General features: G+C 51.9%; 1 protein-coding gene across 1 annotated transcript in view; it reads left to right on the top strand.

Annotated features, from left to right (window-relative positions):
* Positions 1–14,768, top strand: part of RAP1GAP (RAP1 GTPase activating protein) — a 112,800-nt gene that overhangs the window by 92,302 nt on the left and 5,730 nt on the right. Inside the window, exons 11-22 of the mRNA XM_066606267.1 lie at positions 1,043–1,126; positions 2,165–2,265; positions 2,345–2,474; positions 2,864–3,019; positions 3,496–3,567; positions 3,678–3,764; positions 4,990–5,124; positions 5,594–5,725; positions 9,752–9,861; positions 9,953–10,066; positions 10,136–10,256; positions 11,893–12,004. Coding sequence (XP_066462364.1) covers positions 1,043–1,126; positions 2,165–2,265; positions 2,345–2,474; positions 2,864–3,019; positions 3,496–3,567; positions 3,678–3,764; positions 4,990–5,124; positions 5,594–5,725; positions 9,752–9,861; positions 9,953–10,066; positions 10,136–10,256; positions 11,893–12,004 — 1,354 coding nt within the window. The remainder of the gene's footprint in view (positions 1–1,042; positions 1,127–2,164; positions 2,266–2,344; positions 2,475–2,863; positions 3,020–3,495; positions 3,568–3,677; positions 3,765–4,989; positions 5,125–5,593; positions 5,726–9,751; positions 9,862–9,952; positions 10,067–10,135; positions 10,257–11,892; positions 12,005–14,768) is intronic.

Genomic DNA, 14,768 nt, shown 5'->3' with positions numbered 1-14,768 from the left:
GTAGCACAGCTGTGTCTGTATGTGATGTGCATGTAGCAGTGCTCTGTGTGTATGTGATGTGCATGTAGCAGTGCTGTGTATGTGATGTACATGTAGCAGTGCTGTGTGTATGTGTGATGTACATGTAGCAGTGCTGTGTGTGTATGATGTACATGTAGCAGAGCTGTTTGTGTATGTGATGTACATGTAGCAGTGCTGTGTGTATGTGATGTGCATGTAGCAGTGCTGTGTCTGTATGTGATGTACATGTAGCACAGCTGTGTCTGTATGTGATGTGCATGTAGCAGTGCTCTGTGTGTATGTGATGTGCATGTAGCAGTGTTGTGTATGTGATGTACATGTAGCAGTGCTATGTGTATGTGTGATGTACATGTAGCAGTGCTATGTGTATGTGTGATGTACATGTAGCAGTGCTGTGTGTGTATGATGTACATGTAGCAGAGCTGTTTGTGTATGTGATGTACATGTAGCAGTGCTGTGTGTGTATGTGATGTTCATGTAGCAGTGCTGCGTGTATGTGATGTACATGTAGCAGTGCTGTGTGTGTATGTGATTTACATGTAGCAGTGCTCTGTGTTTGTGATGTACATGTAGCAGTGCTGTGTGTGTGTGTGATGTACACGTAGCAGTGCTGTGTGTGTGTGTGTGATGTACACGTAGCAGTGCTGTGTGTGTGTGTGATGTACATGTAGCAGTGCTGTGTGTGTGTGTGTGTGATGTACATGTAGCAGTGCTGTGTGTGTGTGTGTGATGTACATGTAGCAGTGCTGTATGTGTGTGTGTGATGTACATGTAGCAGTGCTGTGTGTGTGTGTGATGTACATGTAGCAGTGCTGTGTGTGTGTGATGTACATGTAGCAGAGCTGTGTGTGTATGTGATGTGCATGTAGCAGAGCTGTGCGGCGCATTTCGCCACCAGAAACACTGGTACTGTATAATTTCCTAATGATTAGTTTGCAGTGATGACGGGGTATAATGGTGACACTTCATATATAACGGTGACGACCTCTGCTATAACTTTGACGACCTTCCATCTTTCCAGGCTTCTCGTCTCATCGTCACCTTTGATGAACACGTCATCAGCAATAACTTCAAATTTGGGGTCATCTACCAGAGAACTGGGCAGGTCAGTAAGCTGCTATTATAGTTAATAGACATGGCACCAACATCTGCTGTAGTGCGGTACATGGCAGAATATTGGGGTGACACGTTGTCAACAAGATGCATACGGTGGGTGCCCTGATCATGAGAATCTGTAAATCACCCCCAGAACGTGCATTAGAGGGAGAAGATGGAACTTGTCCCGTGGTTCTGGTGTTTGGGTCTCTGTCCCCGTGGTGCTGGGGTCCCTGGTATGAGAAGTTGGGATCTGTATCTCAGGGCTGATGGGGTCTCTGTCTCTAGGTGTTGAGGTCTCCGGTGCAGGGGTTGGGATATTGGGGTCTCTGTTTTTAGGTGTTGGGGTCTCAGGGTGCAGGGGTTGGGATATTGGGGTCTCTGTTTTTAGGTGTTGGGGTCTCAGGGTGCAGGGGTTGGGATGTTGGGGTCTCTGTTTTTAGGTGTTGGGGTCTCAGGGTGCAGGGGTTGGGATGTTGGGGTCTCTGTTTTTAGGTGTTGGGGTCTCAGGGTGCAGGGGTTGGGATGTTGGGGTCTCTGTTTTTAGGTGTTGGGGTCTCAGGGTGCAGGGGTTGGGATGTTGGGGTCTCTGTTTTTAGGTGTTGGGGTCTCAGGGTGCAGGGGTTGGGGTCTCTGTCTCTAGGTGTTGAGGTCTCAGGGTGCAGGGGTTGGGATGTTGGGGTCTCTGTTTTTAGGTTTTGGGGTCTCAGGGTGCAGGGGTTGGGGTGTTGGGGTCTGTGTATCAGTAGTATTGCGGTGTTTGCAGTGTTAATGTTGGGGTGTTAACGTTGGGGTCTCTGTCTCAGGTGTGAGGGTCTTAGTGTTGGGTCTCTGTCTCGATAGTATTGGGGTCAGGGTCTCAGAGGTTATGTGGTCTTGGGGATGTTGTGGTCTCAGGTGCTAGTGTTGGGCTCCCTCTCCCGGGGGGGTTTATGTCTCAGAGGTGTTGGGGTCTCTGTCACTGGGGTGAAGTAATCTCACCTGATCGTGTTGGGGTCTTTATCAGGGGGTTGGTGTCTCTATTAATGGTCCGTTCCCTCATTCTCAGACCACAGAAGAAGAGCTGTTCAGCACCATACAGGAGAGCGCCGCCTTCATGGAGTTCTTGGAACTGCTGGGTGAGCGGGTTTTCCTGCAGGATTTTAAGGGGTGAGTCTAGTGATCTGGGGGGATATTGGTCTCTTGTTCCATGGAGCAACACTATTAACCATCGCATCTGATGCTACAGATTTCGGGGAGGCTTGGACGTTACGCATGGACAGACGGGGACAGAGTCCGTTTACTGCAACTTTCGAGGCAAAGAAATCATGTTCCACATCTCCACCAAGCTGCCGTACACGGAGGGCGACGCACAGCAGGTAGTGACCCCGCGCCCACCAGTTTAGTTACTGACCCCCAGAAGGGCGATGGTGACATCAGGATGGAGATCTGCGGCCTCCATTATGCATCTCGCAGCAGTCGCTGTAGAACGCGTTTGCAGTACTGCCAGTGTCTGATGTAAGACGTCTTGTAGGAGCTGTTATGACCGTCAGGTTTCCTGGGAACAGATAAAGACGTTAGTTCTACAGCCCTTTCCGGGGTTTGTGATTTTTGGGGTCTCCAAGCTTTTATGGTGTTTCTTGTTATTTTTTTAATGCTCCACCTAATACCCAGTATAGAGACCCCTACCTAATATGACCAGCTGCCCCTGGCAGAGTCTGTGCCGCCTCTCATCCTGATCTCTCATCCTCTTCTTTACTTTCTTCAGTTGCAGCGTAAACGCCATATTGGTAATGACATCGTAGCCATAGTGTTCCAGGACGAGAACACGCCGTTCGTCCCTGACATGATCGCCTCCAACTTTCTGCACGCATACATTGTGGTTCAAGTGGAGAACGCCTGCACCGACAACACTGTATACAAGGTACGCAATGTAAATGGTCTTCGTATACAAGGTGATCAGCCTGGAGCAAAACAGATCCCCTTGAGGTGCAAGGGAGCGGCCGATCCCCGGGTGCTTGGGGAGCGGCCGATCCCCGGGTGCTTGGGGAGCGGCCGATCCCCGGGTGCGTGGTAGAGGATGATCCCCAGATGCAAGGGAGTGGCGGATCCCCTAGTGCGAGGTAGCGGCTGATCTCTGGCTATCACTCCCTCGTCTTCGGTGCGCCTTGTGTTTCAGGATTAGCTCCTCGCAGCAAGTCTGGTGTTGACAGTGATCAGCGGTGACAGGAGACGGTCTCTGGTCCTCACCCATGTCAGACCTGATTAACGCTGATGGACGATGAGTCTTCCCAATAGCTGCAGCGTCTACATCTCCTTGTCTCCTGCTGCCGCTTGTTATATCAGGTCATGTGACTGCGGCTGTAATAACCGTATAGCGTGTGCACCTTCTTCCCTCAGGTCTCGGTCACTGCCCGGGACGACGTGCCTTTCTTCGGTCCACCACTTCCGGACCCTGCAGTTTTCCGTAAGGTAGGAGGATAGACATGTTCTCTAGAGATCTGCATTCTCTGTTGTTCTCTATGGTCGGACTACAAGTCCCAGCAGTCCCAGAGATGATTCTGCTATCTATCTTTTCTCAGGGGTCTGAGTTTCAGGAATTCCTTCTGACTAAACTGATCAACGCTGAATACGCCTGTTATAAAGCTGAAAAATTCGCCAAACTGGAGGTGAGTGTTTTTTCCGCACCCCATGAAGTGTCGCAGGTCTTGATTTCCCTGCCGTGTTTTAATGGGGTTTTCCTCGACTCCAATATTAATGGCTAGGTCATTCATATCTGGTTTTTTGGAATCACCGTGATCGGTTGATTGGAGACCCCCCCGCCACTTGACCTCCTATGAGGCGCAGCACCGTACGTTTCATAGCAGCAGATATATTAGCTCAGCCCTATTAATTTCAATGGAACGGACCTGCTCGTAGGTCATGTGACAAATGAAAGTGACAGCACTAGTGGGAGAAGAAGTCACGGCGCTCACTCAAACGCCATAGTCTCTTTAACCAGCCGATCGTCAGGGGTCCCGAGTGCCGGACCACCACTAATCTGATATTGACTAAGGCCAGTCTCACACGACCCAGTTTAAATTACGGATGATCTGCGGGATTCCGCACGCGTTCAGACAACAGAACATTCGCTGGCCGAAATAAAATCACAGCAGGTTCTATTTTAGTGCGGATTCCGCACGGACGGCTCCCATTGAAGTTGGTGGAAGCCGTCCGACCCGTGGACCATCTGATCGGATCGGCATTGCAGATATGTAACGGACACCCGTATTGTCACCTAGCGACGGCGCGGGAAAAAGAAACATTAAAAAAAAAAAAAACTGTACCGCACATGTCCTCCGGCGGCTCGCTGCGGACGTCCGCAATGCAGGACCTACCAGGTACGTGTGGTCGCTGGCTGGGGACAGGGCTTGATTCTGCTGCGGGCTCCCGCATGCGGAATCAACCCGTCCGTGTGGGACCGGCCTAAAGGATCTTTTACTCGGACCGTAGTCGTTCGGATTCCCGCGACCCAGTGAGTATCTAAACGATTATCATTCATTATTAATGCACGCCGCGACTGAACAACAAACGCAAATTTGTTTGCTTTTTCATTTGACAGATCGGCCGTGTGAATAGGTTATTTAGAAACGACGGCCCACTTACTGCGAACGACGGCCCACTTACTGCAAACGACGGCCCACTTACTGCGAACGACGGCCCACTTACTGCGAACGACGGCCCACTTACTCCGAACGACGGCCCACTTACTGCGAACGACGGCCCACTTACTGCGAACGACGGCCCACTTACGTATCAGAACGATCCCCGCCCCACTCCACCTCCATTCACCTGTGATGCTCTTAGGACAGGTCATCAATATTAGAGTCCCCTTATTAACTCTTACCCCCCTAGGAGCGGACACGCGCTGCGTTACTGGAGACGCTGTACGAGGAACTTCACATCAACAGCCAGTCCATGATGGGCCTCGGCGGGGAGGATGACAAGATTGAGAATGGCGGTGGCGGCGGGTTCTTCGAGTCTTTTAAGGTGAGAGATACATAACATAAGAGAGCGACTGTTCTATCAGCGCAGTAATCGTGTCTGATCTCATGTAGCGTGCGCGGTCAGGTGGACCGTGGACAATCAGTAAGGGTCCTGGGTCTCTCGCTCTTGTAGTAAGAGAATCTGTAGTTTCCGTAGCTCATGTATGCAGCATCCTCTAGAGCAGCCGAGGACCGGCCCTGCGCCGCTACTTACTACCGTTCCAACTTTTAGCATTTTACTAATTTTGCAACCCAGTATCTATTATTTCCCATGACAGCAGTGCCCCCTGGTGGCCCTATAGCAGTACAACATCTGTTCTCACCACAGAGGCATTCTGCAAGATTGTTACTGATTTTATATATCCGTGTGGGACATCTGGGGGACTCCAGTACAGCTGCCATGACACCAGACCGGTCGCCCCTGAACAGGCCAGGGATGAAGCAATGTAATGTTTTTGGTTCTCTTCTTGCAGAGAGTAATCAGGAGTCGCAGTCAGTCCATGGACGCCATGGGCCTCAGCAATAAGAAGCAGCATACGGTGTCCACTAGCCACAGCGGCAGCTTTGGGCACAACAACCAGGATATGCCAAAGCCACCAGGAATAGTAAGTACCCCCCCCCCCCCAATCTATATATATATATAATATAGAGGGATTAGAAAATAGCAAATGAAGAAGAGATCACATGATATCTGGTAGTGGGCAGTGCATGGAGCTCGGTGCGGCTCCTCCTGGCATCGGGGACGGAGGCTGACCCCTCTAGCATAGATCACAGGCGGGTCTTTGTCACGGACTGCAGAGCCTGGAAGAAGTCAGTTGGCCACTCTTGAGAAATGGGGCGATGTTGTTTAAGATTCACTTTGCAGCTCTATGAGTTTGGGGTGTAATTTTATCCAGAGATGGTGCTAGATGGACGGGTCAGTCCTGTGAGGACCGGCATACATTGGGGGGCTTTAGATGTAACTGTGGCCCTCCCTGTAATCTTGCATGTTTAGATCAGCCCGGTACATGCTTATGTCAGTAGGGAACCAAACTGCTGCCAGACTGCCCCGTGCACCCCTTCAAACTGCCCTGTGCACCCCTTTCCCCTCCAGACTGCCCCATGCACCCCTTGCCCTCCAGAATGCCCCATGCACCCCTTGCCCTCCAGAATGCCCCGTGCACCCCTTGCCCTCCAGAATGCCCCGTGCACCCCTTCCCTTCCAGAATGCCCCGTGCACCCCTTCCCCTTCAGACTGCCTCGTGCACCCCTTTACCTTCAGACTGCCTCGTGCACCCCTTTACCTTCAGACTGCCTCGTGCACCCCTTCCCCTCCAGACTGCCCCGTGCACCCCTTCCCCTCCAGACTGCCCCGTGTACCCCGTCCCCCTCCAGACTGCCCCGTGTACCCCGTCCCCCTCCAGACTGCCCCGTGCACCCCTTCCCCCTCCAGACTGCCCCGTGCACCCCTTCCCCCTCAAAGACTGCCCCGTGCACCCCTTCCCCCTCCAGACTGCCCCGTGCACCCCTTCCCCCTCCAGACTGCCCCGTGCACCCCTTCCCCCTCCAGACTGCCCCGTGCACCCCTTCCCCCTCCAGACTGCCCCGTGCACCCCTTCCCCCTCCAGACTGCCCCGTGCACCCTTTTCCCCTCCAGACTGCCCCGTGCACCCTTTTCCCCTCCAGACTGCCCCGTGCACCCTTTTCCCCTCCAGACTGCCCCGTGCACCCTTTTCCCCTCCAGACTGCCCCGTGCACCCTTTTCCCCTCCAGACTGCCCCGTGCACCCTTTTCCCCTCCAGACTGCCCCGTGCACCCTTTTCCCCTCCAGACTGCCCCGTGCACCCTTTTCCCCTCCAGACTGCCCCGTGCACCCTTTTCCCCTCCAGACTGCCCCGTGCACCCTTTTCCCCTCCAGACTGCCCCGTGCACCCCTTTCCCCTCCAGACTGCCCCGTGCACCCCTTTCCCCTCCAGACTGCCCAGTGTACCCCCTTCCCCTCCAGACTGCCCAGTGTACCCCCTTCCCCTCCAGACTCCCCTGTGCACCCCCTTCCCCTCCAGACTGCCCAGTGTACCCCCTTCCCCTCCAGACTGCCCAGTGTACCCCCTTCCCCTCCAGACTGCCCAGTGTACCCCCTTCCCCTCCAGACTGCCCAGTGTACCCCCTTCCCCTCCAGACTGCCCAGTGTACCCCCTTCCCCTCCAGACTGCCCAGTGTACCCCCTTCCCCTCCAGACTGCCCAGTGTACCCCCTTCCCCTCCAGACTGCCCAGTGTACCCCCTTCCCCTCCAGACTCCCCCGTGCACCCCTTCCCCTGCAGACTGCCCAGTGTACCCCATTCCCCTCCAGACTCCCCTGTGCACCCCTTCCCCTCCAGACTGCCCAGTGTACCCCTTTCCCCTCCAGACTCCCCCATTTACCTCCTTCCCCTCCAGACTCCCCCGTTTACCTCCTTCCCCTCCAGACTCCCCCGTTTACCTCCTTCCCCTCCAGACTCCCCCGTTTACCTCCTTCCCCTCCAGACTCCCCCGTTTACCTCCTTCCCCTCCAGACTCCCCCGTTTACCTCCTTCCCCTCCAGACTCCCCCGTTTACCTCCTTCCCCTCCAGACTCCCCCGTTTACCTCCTTCCCCTCCAGACTCCCCCGTTTACCTCCTTCCCCTCCAGACTCCCCCGTTTACCTCCTTCCCCTCCAGACTCCCCAGTTTACCTCCTTCCCCTCCAGACTCCCCCGTTTACCTCCTTCCCCTCCAGACTCCCCCGTTTACCTCCTTCCCCTCCAGACTCCCCCGTTTACCTCCTTCCCCTCCAGACTCCCCCGTTTACCTCCTTCCCCTCCAGACTGCCCAGTGTACCCCCTTTTCCTCCAGACTGCCCAGTGTACCCCCTTTTCCTCCAGACTGCCCAGTGTACCCCCTTTTCCTCCAGACTGCCCAGTGTACCCCATTCCCCTCCAGACTGCCCAGTGTACCCCTTTCCCCTCCAGACTCCCCCGTTTACCCCCTTCCCCTCCAGACTCCCCCGTTTACCTCCTTCCCCTCCAGACTGCCCAGTGTACGCCTGTCCCCTCCAGACTGCCCCGCGCAGCCCTTACTCTCCAGACTGCCCCGTGCAGCCCTTCTTCTTTAGACTCCCCCATGCAGCCCTTACTCTCCAGACTGCCTTGTGCACGTCTTCTTCCGACTGCCCCATGCACACACCCATCTCTAGACTTCTGTGCGCTCCCCACTAGACCCTTTTTTGCACTCTCTCCAGCCTTCTTTGCCTCCACCCTCTCCAAACTCCTCTGTCTTCCTACCTCCCGACTCTTCTGCATCCCTCCACTCCTCCAGATTCCTCTGTCCCCTCCTCCTCTGCTGCCCGTCCTGACATCTCTGCTCCTGCACTCCAGATTTTTCTCCCCCCCCCCCAACCTGTAACTACTACTCCCACATTTCTCTGACCCTCTTTTCAGACTCCTCTGCTGCCTCCTCCAGATTTCTATGGGGGGATCACTGTCTTTTGACCCCTGACGGCTACTAACGTCCCCAAAGTTGTCGGTTTGGCAGTGGCAGTGCTGGGCATCAGTTATAGGCCTGCGAGTGGCAGCATTGCATTGCACTCATGGTCAGGAGTCCAGCGGGGAGTCCGGGTTCTGTAGAGTCCCCCGGCGGAAGCTGATAGGCTGATGGTCGGCTGAGGCCGGCGGGTGGAGGTGCTGTGTGATTAACCATTTCTGATACAAGCTGTCCATTCTCTGCATGACTTGTTCTTTTTTCTCTCTTTTTCTCTTCGTCTCGTTACTTCTTCTTCCCTCTTGTCTTCCTGACTCGCCACCATTAACCAACCATTCCGTGTCACATCTCTCACGCCTTCTCTTCTTCTTCGCTCCTTTGTTCTTTTTCCGCCCCCGATGTGACGTCTCTTCCTAACCGTTTCCATGTTTTTTGTGCGCGCTCCCTCCCGCTTGCTAGTCACTGCTTGTGCCAGGTAGAGCGCCCGGTCGGCATGGACGCCGCGGAAGTGCCATAGGCATAGGAACCATAGAAGAGGTGCATCATTTCTCCTACTATGGGGTCAGATTTGCACTAACATAATTACCTCCCATTCCTGGATCCGTATTCACGGAGTACGGGGGTCACGTGAAGTGCCAACACGGTGTGTGGTGTGGATGATGTTGGCCATGTGTGACCAGTGCGGGTAAGCTGACCGCAGACCGTGGGCACTGACAAATGTCACCGACTTGTGACCACGGAGAAGCAAGGTCTGTTCCTTGGTTGGATAAACGACACATGAGGCCAACTTGTATAACGACTTTGTTTCAATTCCTCCTCATCTGCTTGCTGTCAGTGAATAGAAACCTTACATTAGGGGCTGAAAACCCCGTCCTGTCCTTGTCCTGCCCACAGCTCAGGGTTAGTGTCAATGTATCAGCGCAGGTATGAGCTCTGGAGTCCAGGACAAAAGAGAGAGATTGGTGCTGCTGTGTTCAGCTTGCAGATGATTAACTGCACTGATACATTGTAACAAACCCTCCTCTGTGTGAGGAATAAATCATGGCTGCAACAAATTGGAAAAGTGTGTTGTGATGTTTTGGAGGATCTCACCGTGTAGTTATGGAGGGAGATGCTGGAGAAACCATCTACTAACGACCAGCAAATCTTTTGCAGTCCCTGATTGTCCCAGGAAAGAGTCCAACCAGGAAGAAATCCGGTCCGTTCAGCTCCCGCAGGAGTAGCGCCATCGGCATCGAGAACATCCAGGAGGTGCAAGAGAAGAGGTGTGACGTCCGGGTGGGCTGCCGTGGGAGGCACGTTGTTGTTGGAGGGGCATTTACTTTAGGTCGTCATTCTCTATTCTGTCTGTTACAGAGAAAGTCCAACCGGCCCCCTGAAGACCCCGGACAGCGGCACCTCCTCTCAGGAGCCCAAATCTGAGAACTCATCCAACCACAGCTCCCCAGAAATGCCCACTACAAAGAACAGGTAACTGTCCTGCGGCGAAGACGAGACCCTCATAGAGCGAGCGCCTCAATACTCGTCTGTGCTTTACAGGATGGATTCAGGTTCCAAACCAGAAACCCAAAGAGACTTCTCTCGGTCATCGTCTAGCGCCAGCAGCTTCGCCAGTGTGGTGGAGGAGAACGAACTGTTAGATGAGGAGGACACCGGAATGGTAATGGCTACTTAGACCCAGAGTATTCTGTGTAATAGCCCTACACCTGAGCTCCGCCCCCAACATAGACCTGAGCTCCACCCCCAACATAGACCTGAGCTCCGCCCCCAACATATACCTGCACACTCACTACAGTCACATACGATGATGTTACGGAGGAGGATCTTCATAAACAGCGCCATTGTGGGGTTGGTGTGTGGATAAGATCACTGACACTATCACGCAGGCGAGGGGAGGCTTAGATTGTGTAGTGATTGGTACCCAACTTTCCGGAATCCTGCACGTCAACCAGACAAGCGACCATCACCTCCGGCCACACTTCTACAGCAATCCGCCTAACCCTGTGCTCAATATCGCTGCCACCACCAATATTCACGGGAGTTGGACCCAAATGCTAATTACCCACATTTATATCTTTAGAGATATGGTTTCATGTTAACACAGACGAGGTTCACTAATTAATGAAAGCTTAATTCTAAAAAGGTAGCAGTGCTGATTAACAGGAAAATACAAAAATTGATATTACAAGATAATAGGCGAGAGGCGTACAGAAGATATTCGCAAAGGATTCAAGTAGAGTGTTATCACGGAATTACAGGGCAGTCCGCACGCATCGTGCACGCCAATGGGCCGACCCTGAATACGAGTCCATGTGCGAATTTTAAACCCTCGTCGAGGTAACTCCAATTCAGCTCCTTCCAGCCCCCATGGGGGTTTGGCTTACACTGGAGCGCATGGGCACTGAAATCCATATTTCCTTCATACCTTGGTGTGGGTGGGACCCACAATGAAAATATGACGGCTGAGTTAACTCTCATGATTTGACATACGGTTTGAGCCCACACACGAATGTGTTTGGATACGTATTTTCATAGATATACGATTCTGGGCTCTCTGAGCGTCTCACAATGATGGGAGTACCTGTATCTGGTTGCAGTGATGTGACAGTTTGTAAAATATCCTTGTTGATGGGCTGCGACGTACAGATCAGTCATGATTTCCAAATTACATTTTCCTCTTTGTTTGAGAGAAGTTCCTTTATTAAAATTGGCTCCAAAATGATAGCAGGTCTGGCGGTGGCCAGCTCCAAAGTGGGGAGGAGAAGTCCCTGGGGGGGGAGGCTGTTCTTGTCCTTATCTCGTATTGTAAATATTTCCTGCTCTGGCTGTGGTACATTACAGGCCCCCTGTGGGGTTGTGATTTTTTTTTTTGAAGTCTGCTTCCAAGCCCCTTCAGCACTCAGCTTTCCTAGATGCTGAAAAGCATTTAACCCTTCCACTTAGACTAAGGTAGCCACGCCATACCTCACAGACACGGTATCACCAACCTCTCGGCGCTGTCTCTGGGCGCTTTTAGACGGAACGATTATTGTTCAAAAAGAGGGAGCGAACGGTCTAAATGCGAGCCGACGACGAGCGATAATCGGTTACTCTTTGTTTGGGGTTCATTTCATACCGGCATAAAACCCGTCGTCGGCTCGTTCGCTTATCGTTCGGGTTAATCAGCGCTCTTTCAGCTCCTCTCAGTCACTACAGCGAATGTGAAAGACGGAACGATTCCCGTTTGAACGAGCCAACGATGTATCTGCCTGTCTAAACGGGCTCAGAATGATTACTTTTTTTTTCTGCTTCTTCAGGAAAGTGCCTCCTCCTCAGGAACGCCTCACAAGCGAGACTCCTTTATATACAGCACGTGGCTGGAGGACAGCGCCAGCAGCGTCAGCACCGCCAGCGGAGGAAGTGCATCAGGTGCAGTGATTCATGGGATAGCCCTTATATATGTGTACAACGGATAATACAGAAGCAGATCATCAAGTCTGTCAGCCTGGAGAAGCCGTGTAATAATGCAGAGCATAATGCAAGTCTGTGCAGCATGAAGAGACAGTCTCCTGTACAGTAGATAGTCGGACATCATCTGTTGGACATTTAATTGCTTCTACATGCTGCACCATTCTGTTATCTGCTGTAACGGAGACTGCCTTTCTATACTGCACAGATTTGTATTTCCTTCTGTACAGTAGGCTGCCTCAGCATGCTGCACAGCTTGTATTCTCTGCAGAGATGGCACCGGCCTCCTGCTTTGTATATTGTCCCGTTTCCTGCTGCCATATGCTGATTATGCAAATCAGGAGGCGGAGACACAGATTTCAATGTCTGGTTTGGAGGAGTTAAAATCGCATTCTTCCTAGTCCTGTGGCAGCACCTCGGGGGACTCATCCGGCCACTTGCTACACCCAGTAGAAGCCCACCGAGCCTCAGAGCCAAATAATCCTTTACTTGTGACCAATAGTATCTCCCATTCCCACAAGTGTTGTTATTGGCCATTACGGGGGGCTTTCCTGTCCCTGACATTGGGGTCGCACGTCCAGGAGGGTCTCTGGCCTATGAATCTGACATCCAGGTGGGTCTCCCCTGCATCTACCCTTGTAGTCTAGAGGGGTATCCTTGGTTTCTGTATTGTGGATTGGTTGTTGCCCCCGTCCTGACATCCTCAGTGAGGGGCAAGAAGACCCTTTCTTACTGCTGCGCCATTTTGATTCTGCGTCACTGATCCCAATACCAGGCAATGACGGTCAGGAACGCTGCTGGTAATGCGTCTGACAACCTTTCTATGGATATACGCCCAGTGGTAAGGGGTCTTGTGAGCGGTGGTCCGGGGGATCGTTGGGGTCTACCAGCCAGAACAGCAGCTCACGAAGGTATGGTGGCGTCCATCTAAGTAAATTTGCCCCGCTGACTTTGGCGCCCGAGACATGTATGTGGCGGATTCAGAAAATTAGGAGTCAACAGTCAATCCATCATCCGGTGGCCGAATGCTCCGATAAGTCCTTTGTCGCAGGTGAAGACTGTTCTAGAGATGCTGGGGACCGCGGGGCAGATTCTCTGCTCACAACAGACCTACGTAAACTCGGCAGTCCTGTGCAAGGCGTCTATGGGGGCAGTTGCAGTCAGTAAAGCACTACATGTCTGGCTTGGTCAGTTAGGCAGCGATATGCAGAATGGGGCTCTTGGAGAAGACCTTCTTGATCAGGTGGCTCCTTTATATAAACTGCCACTTTCTGCTCAACTGACAAGAAGCTCCAAGACGTCTTCCATCGGCAAGCGAGAGAAGATTCGTAGACAGAGTCTTGGCTTCGCGCTCCACGGAGCGGCCTGTTAGACGACTTCTGACGCCGCGCTGCTTCTTCCGGTTGTGGCAAAGTCAAAGATGGATTTTACAACCGCAGACAAACGCTTCTGGAAGTTGTAAATGCAGTTTGTTCCCTGGAGGGCCGTCAGCCTCCTCCGAGGAAATTGCCAGCAAACGATAAGTTTAACCAACACGCCTTGTAGGAGAAATCTTCAACTAAGGAGCATCAGAGGAAGGACAAGACCATGGCAGCTGTCCGTTCATCTTTCCAGTCCCTAACGAGGCCGGGTTATCGGTGCCAGACTAGCCGGGTCAGGATTTCAGTGCCAACTACGGGGGGTGGGGGCTAAGGGGGTTCTTGAATCAATCTGGAGAGTATATCAAAAACGTCGGGATCGAGGAAAAACACCAAGCAGAAGGGGATCCTGCGGACCTAAACCTCTTATCACTGAAAGTTGTCACCGTAGCAATGAAATCCTTTTTCAACTTTAATGAAACTTGTCACCGAAAGGACCAAAAATAATAAAACTTAGCTTTTATTGATTTTTAAATAATAAAAAGGCGTCCTTATATTTTCTCATATGTGCTAGAAGTCACACAATAATTAAAAACAGTAGGGCTTAGATATATAGATGAACACTGCTCTGTCCCAACAATCTAGGTGCATTAGCCGGGAATCGAACCCGGGCCTCCCGCGTGGCAGGCAAGAATTCTACCACTTCTACCACTTTTGTATTCCCTGATGTCTTTTTCTATCCAGGGTTACTCAGATTTCTATTTGTCAATGACTTGCACCACCAGATGTTTATTAAAGTGTGGTGAAGCACTCACTGTCAATGACCTTGAACACTTTTAGTTCTCTGTCACAGGGTAGGCCTGATGTCCTCTGATTAGTCACGGTACAGTGATGTCTGTTAATTTACAGTCAGTAATATTGTACCTGACACACATTTACTAGTACTGTCGTCCCATTTATAACAGTTGCTCATTAATATTGCTTGGGTCGTATTTGTTCTTATTATTTCTAGAACAATATCGCGGTGATTGATTTATATAGAAATCACCCCGATATGTCACCATTAGGTGTTAAGTCCGGAGTATGTTTTTGTATAATGCAGACCCAAGCTTATATTGGCTTGATACTCTATGGTATTCCCTTATGCCTATGACTGATCGCATGAGCCATTCATTTCTTATGGCTCATGTGATTATATACCAAGGTTAATTGCAACCAGACGACAGCTTCAGTGATTATCAAGGATAGAGATAAGTTGTTCCAAATAATAATGTGTTTTCAATATGTTCTCTCTCCTACTTATACATAGGCTCTATTCCGGAGAGATGATGCTCCCACTTGTATAAGTGATTATTACAGGTAGAACG

The sequence above is a fragment of the Eleutherodactylus coqui genome, chromosome 6 (genome assembly GCF_035609145.1).
Source record: "Eleutherodactylus coqui strain aEleCoq1 chromosome 6, aEleCoq1.hap1, whole genome shotgun sequence".
Taxonomy (NCBI): Eukaryota; Metazoa; Chordata; class Amphibia; order Anura; family Eleutherodactylidae; genus Eleutherodactylus; species Eleutherodactylus coqui.
The sequence above is the reverse complement of the archived record's forward strand: the minus strand, read 5'-3'. Positions and strand labels throughout refer to the sequence as shown.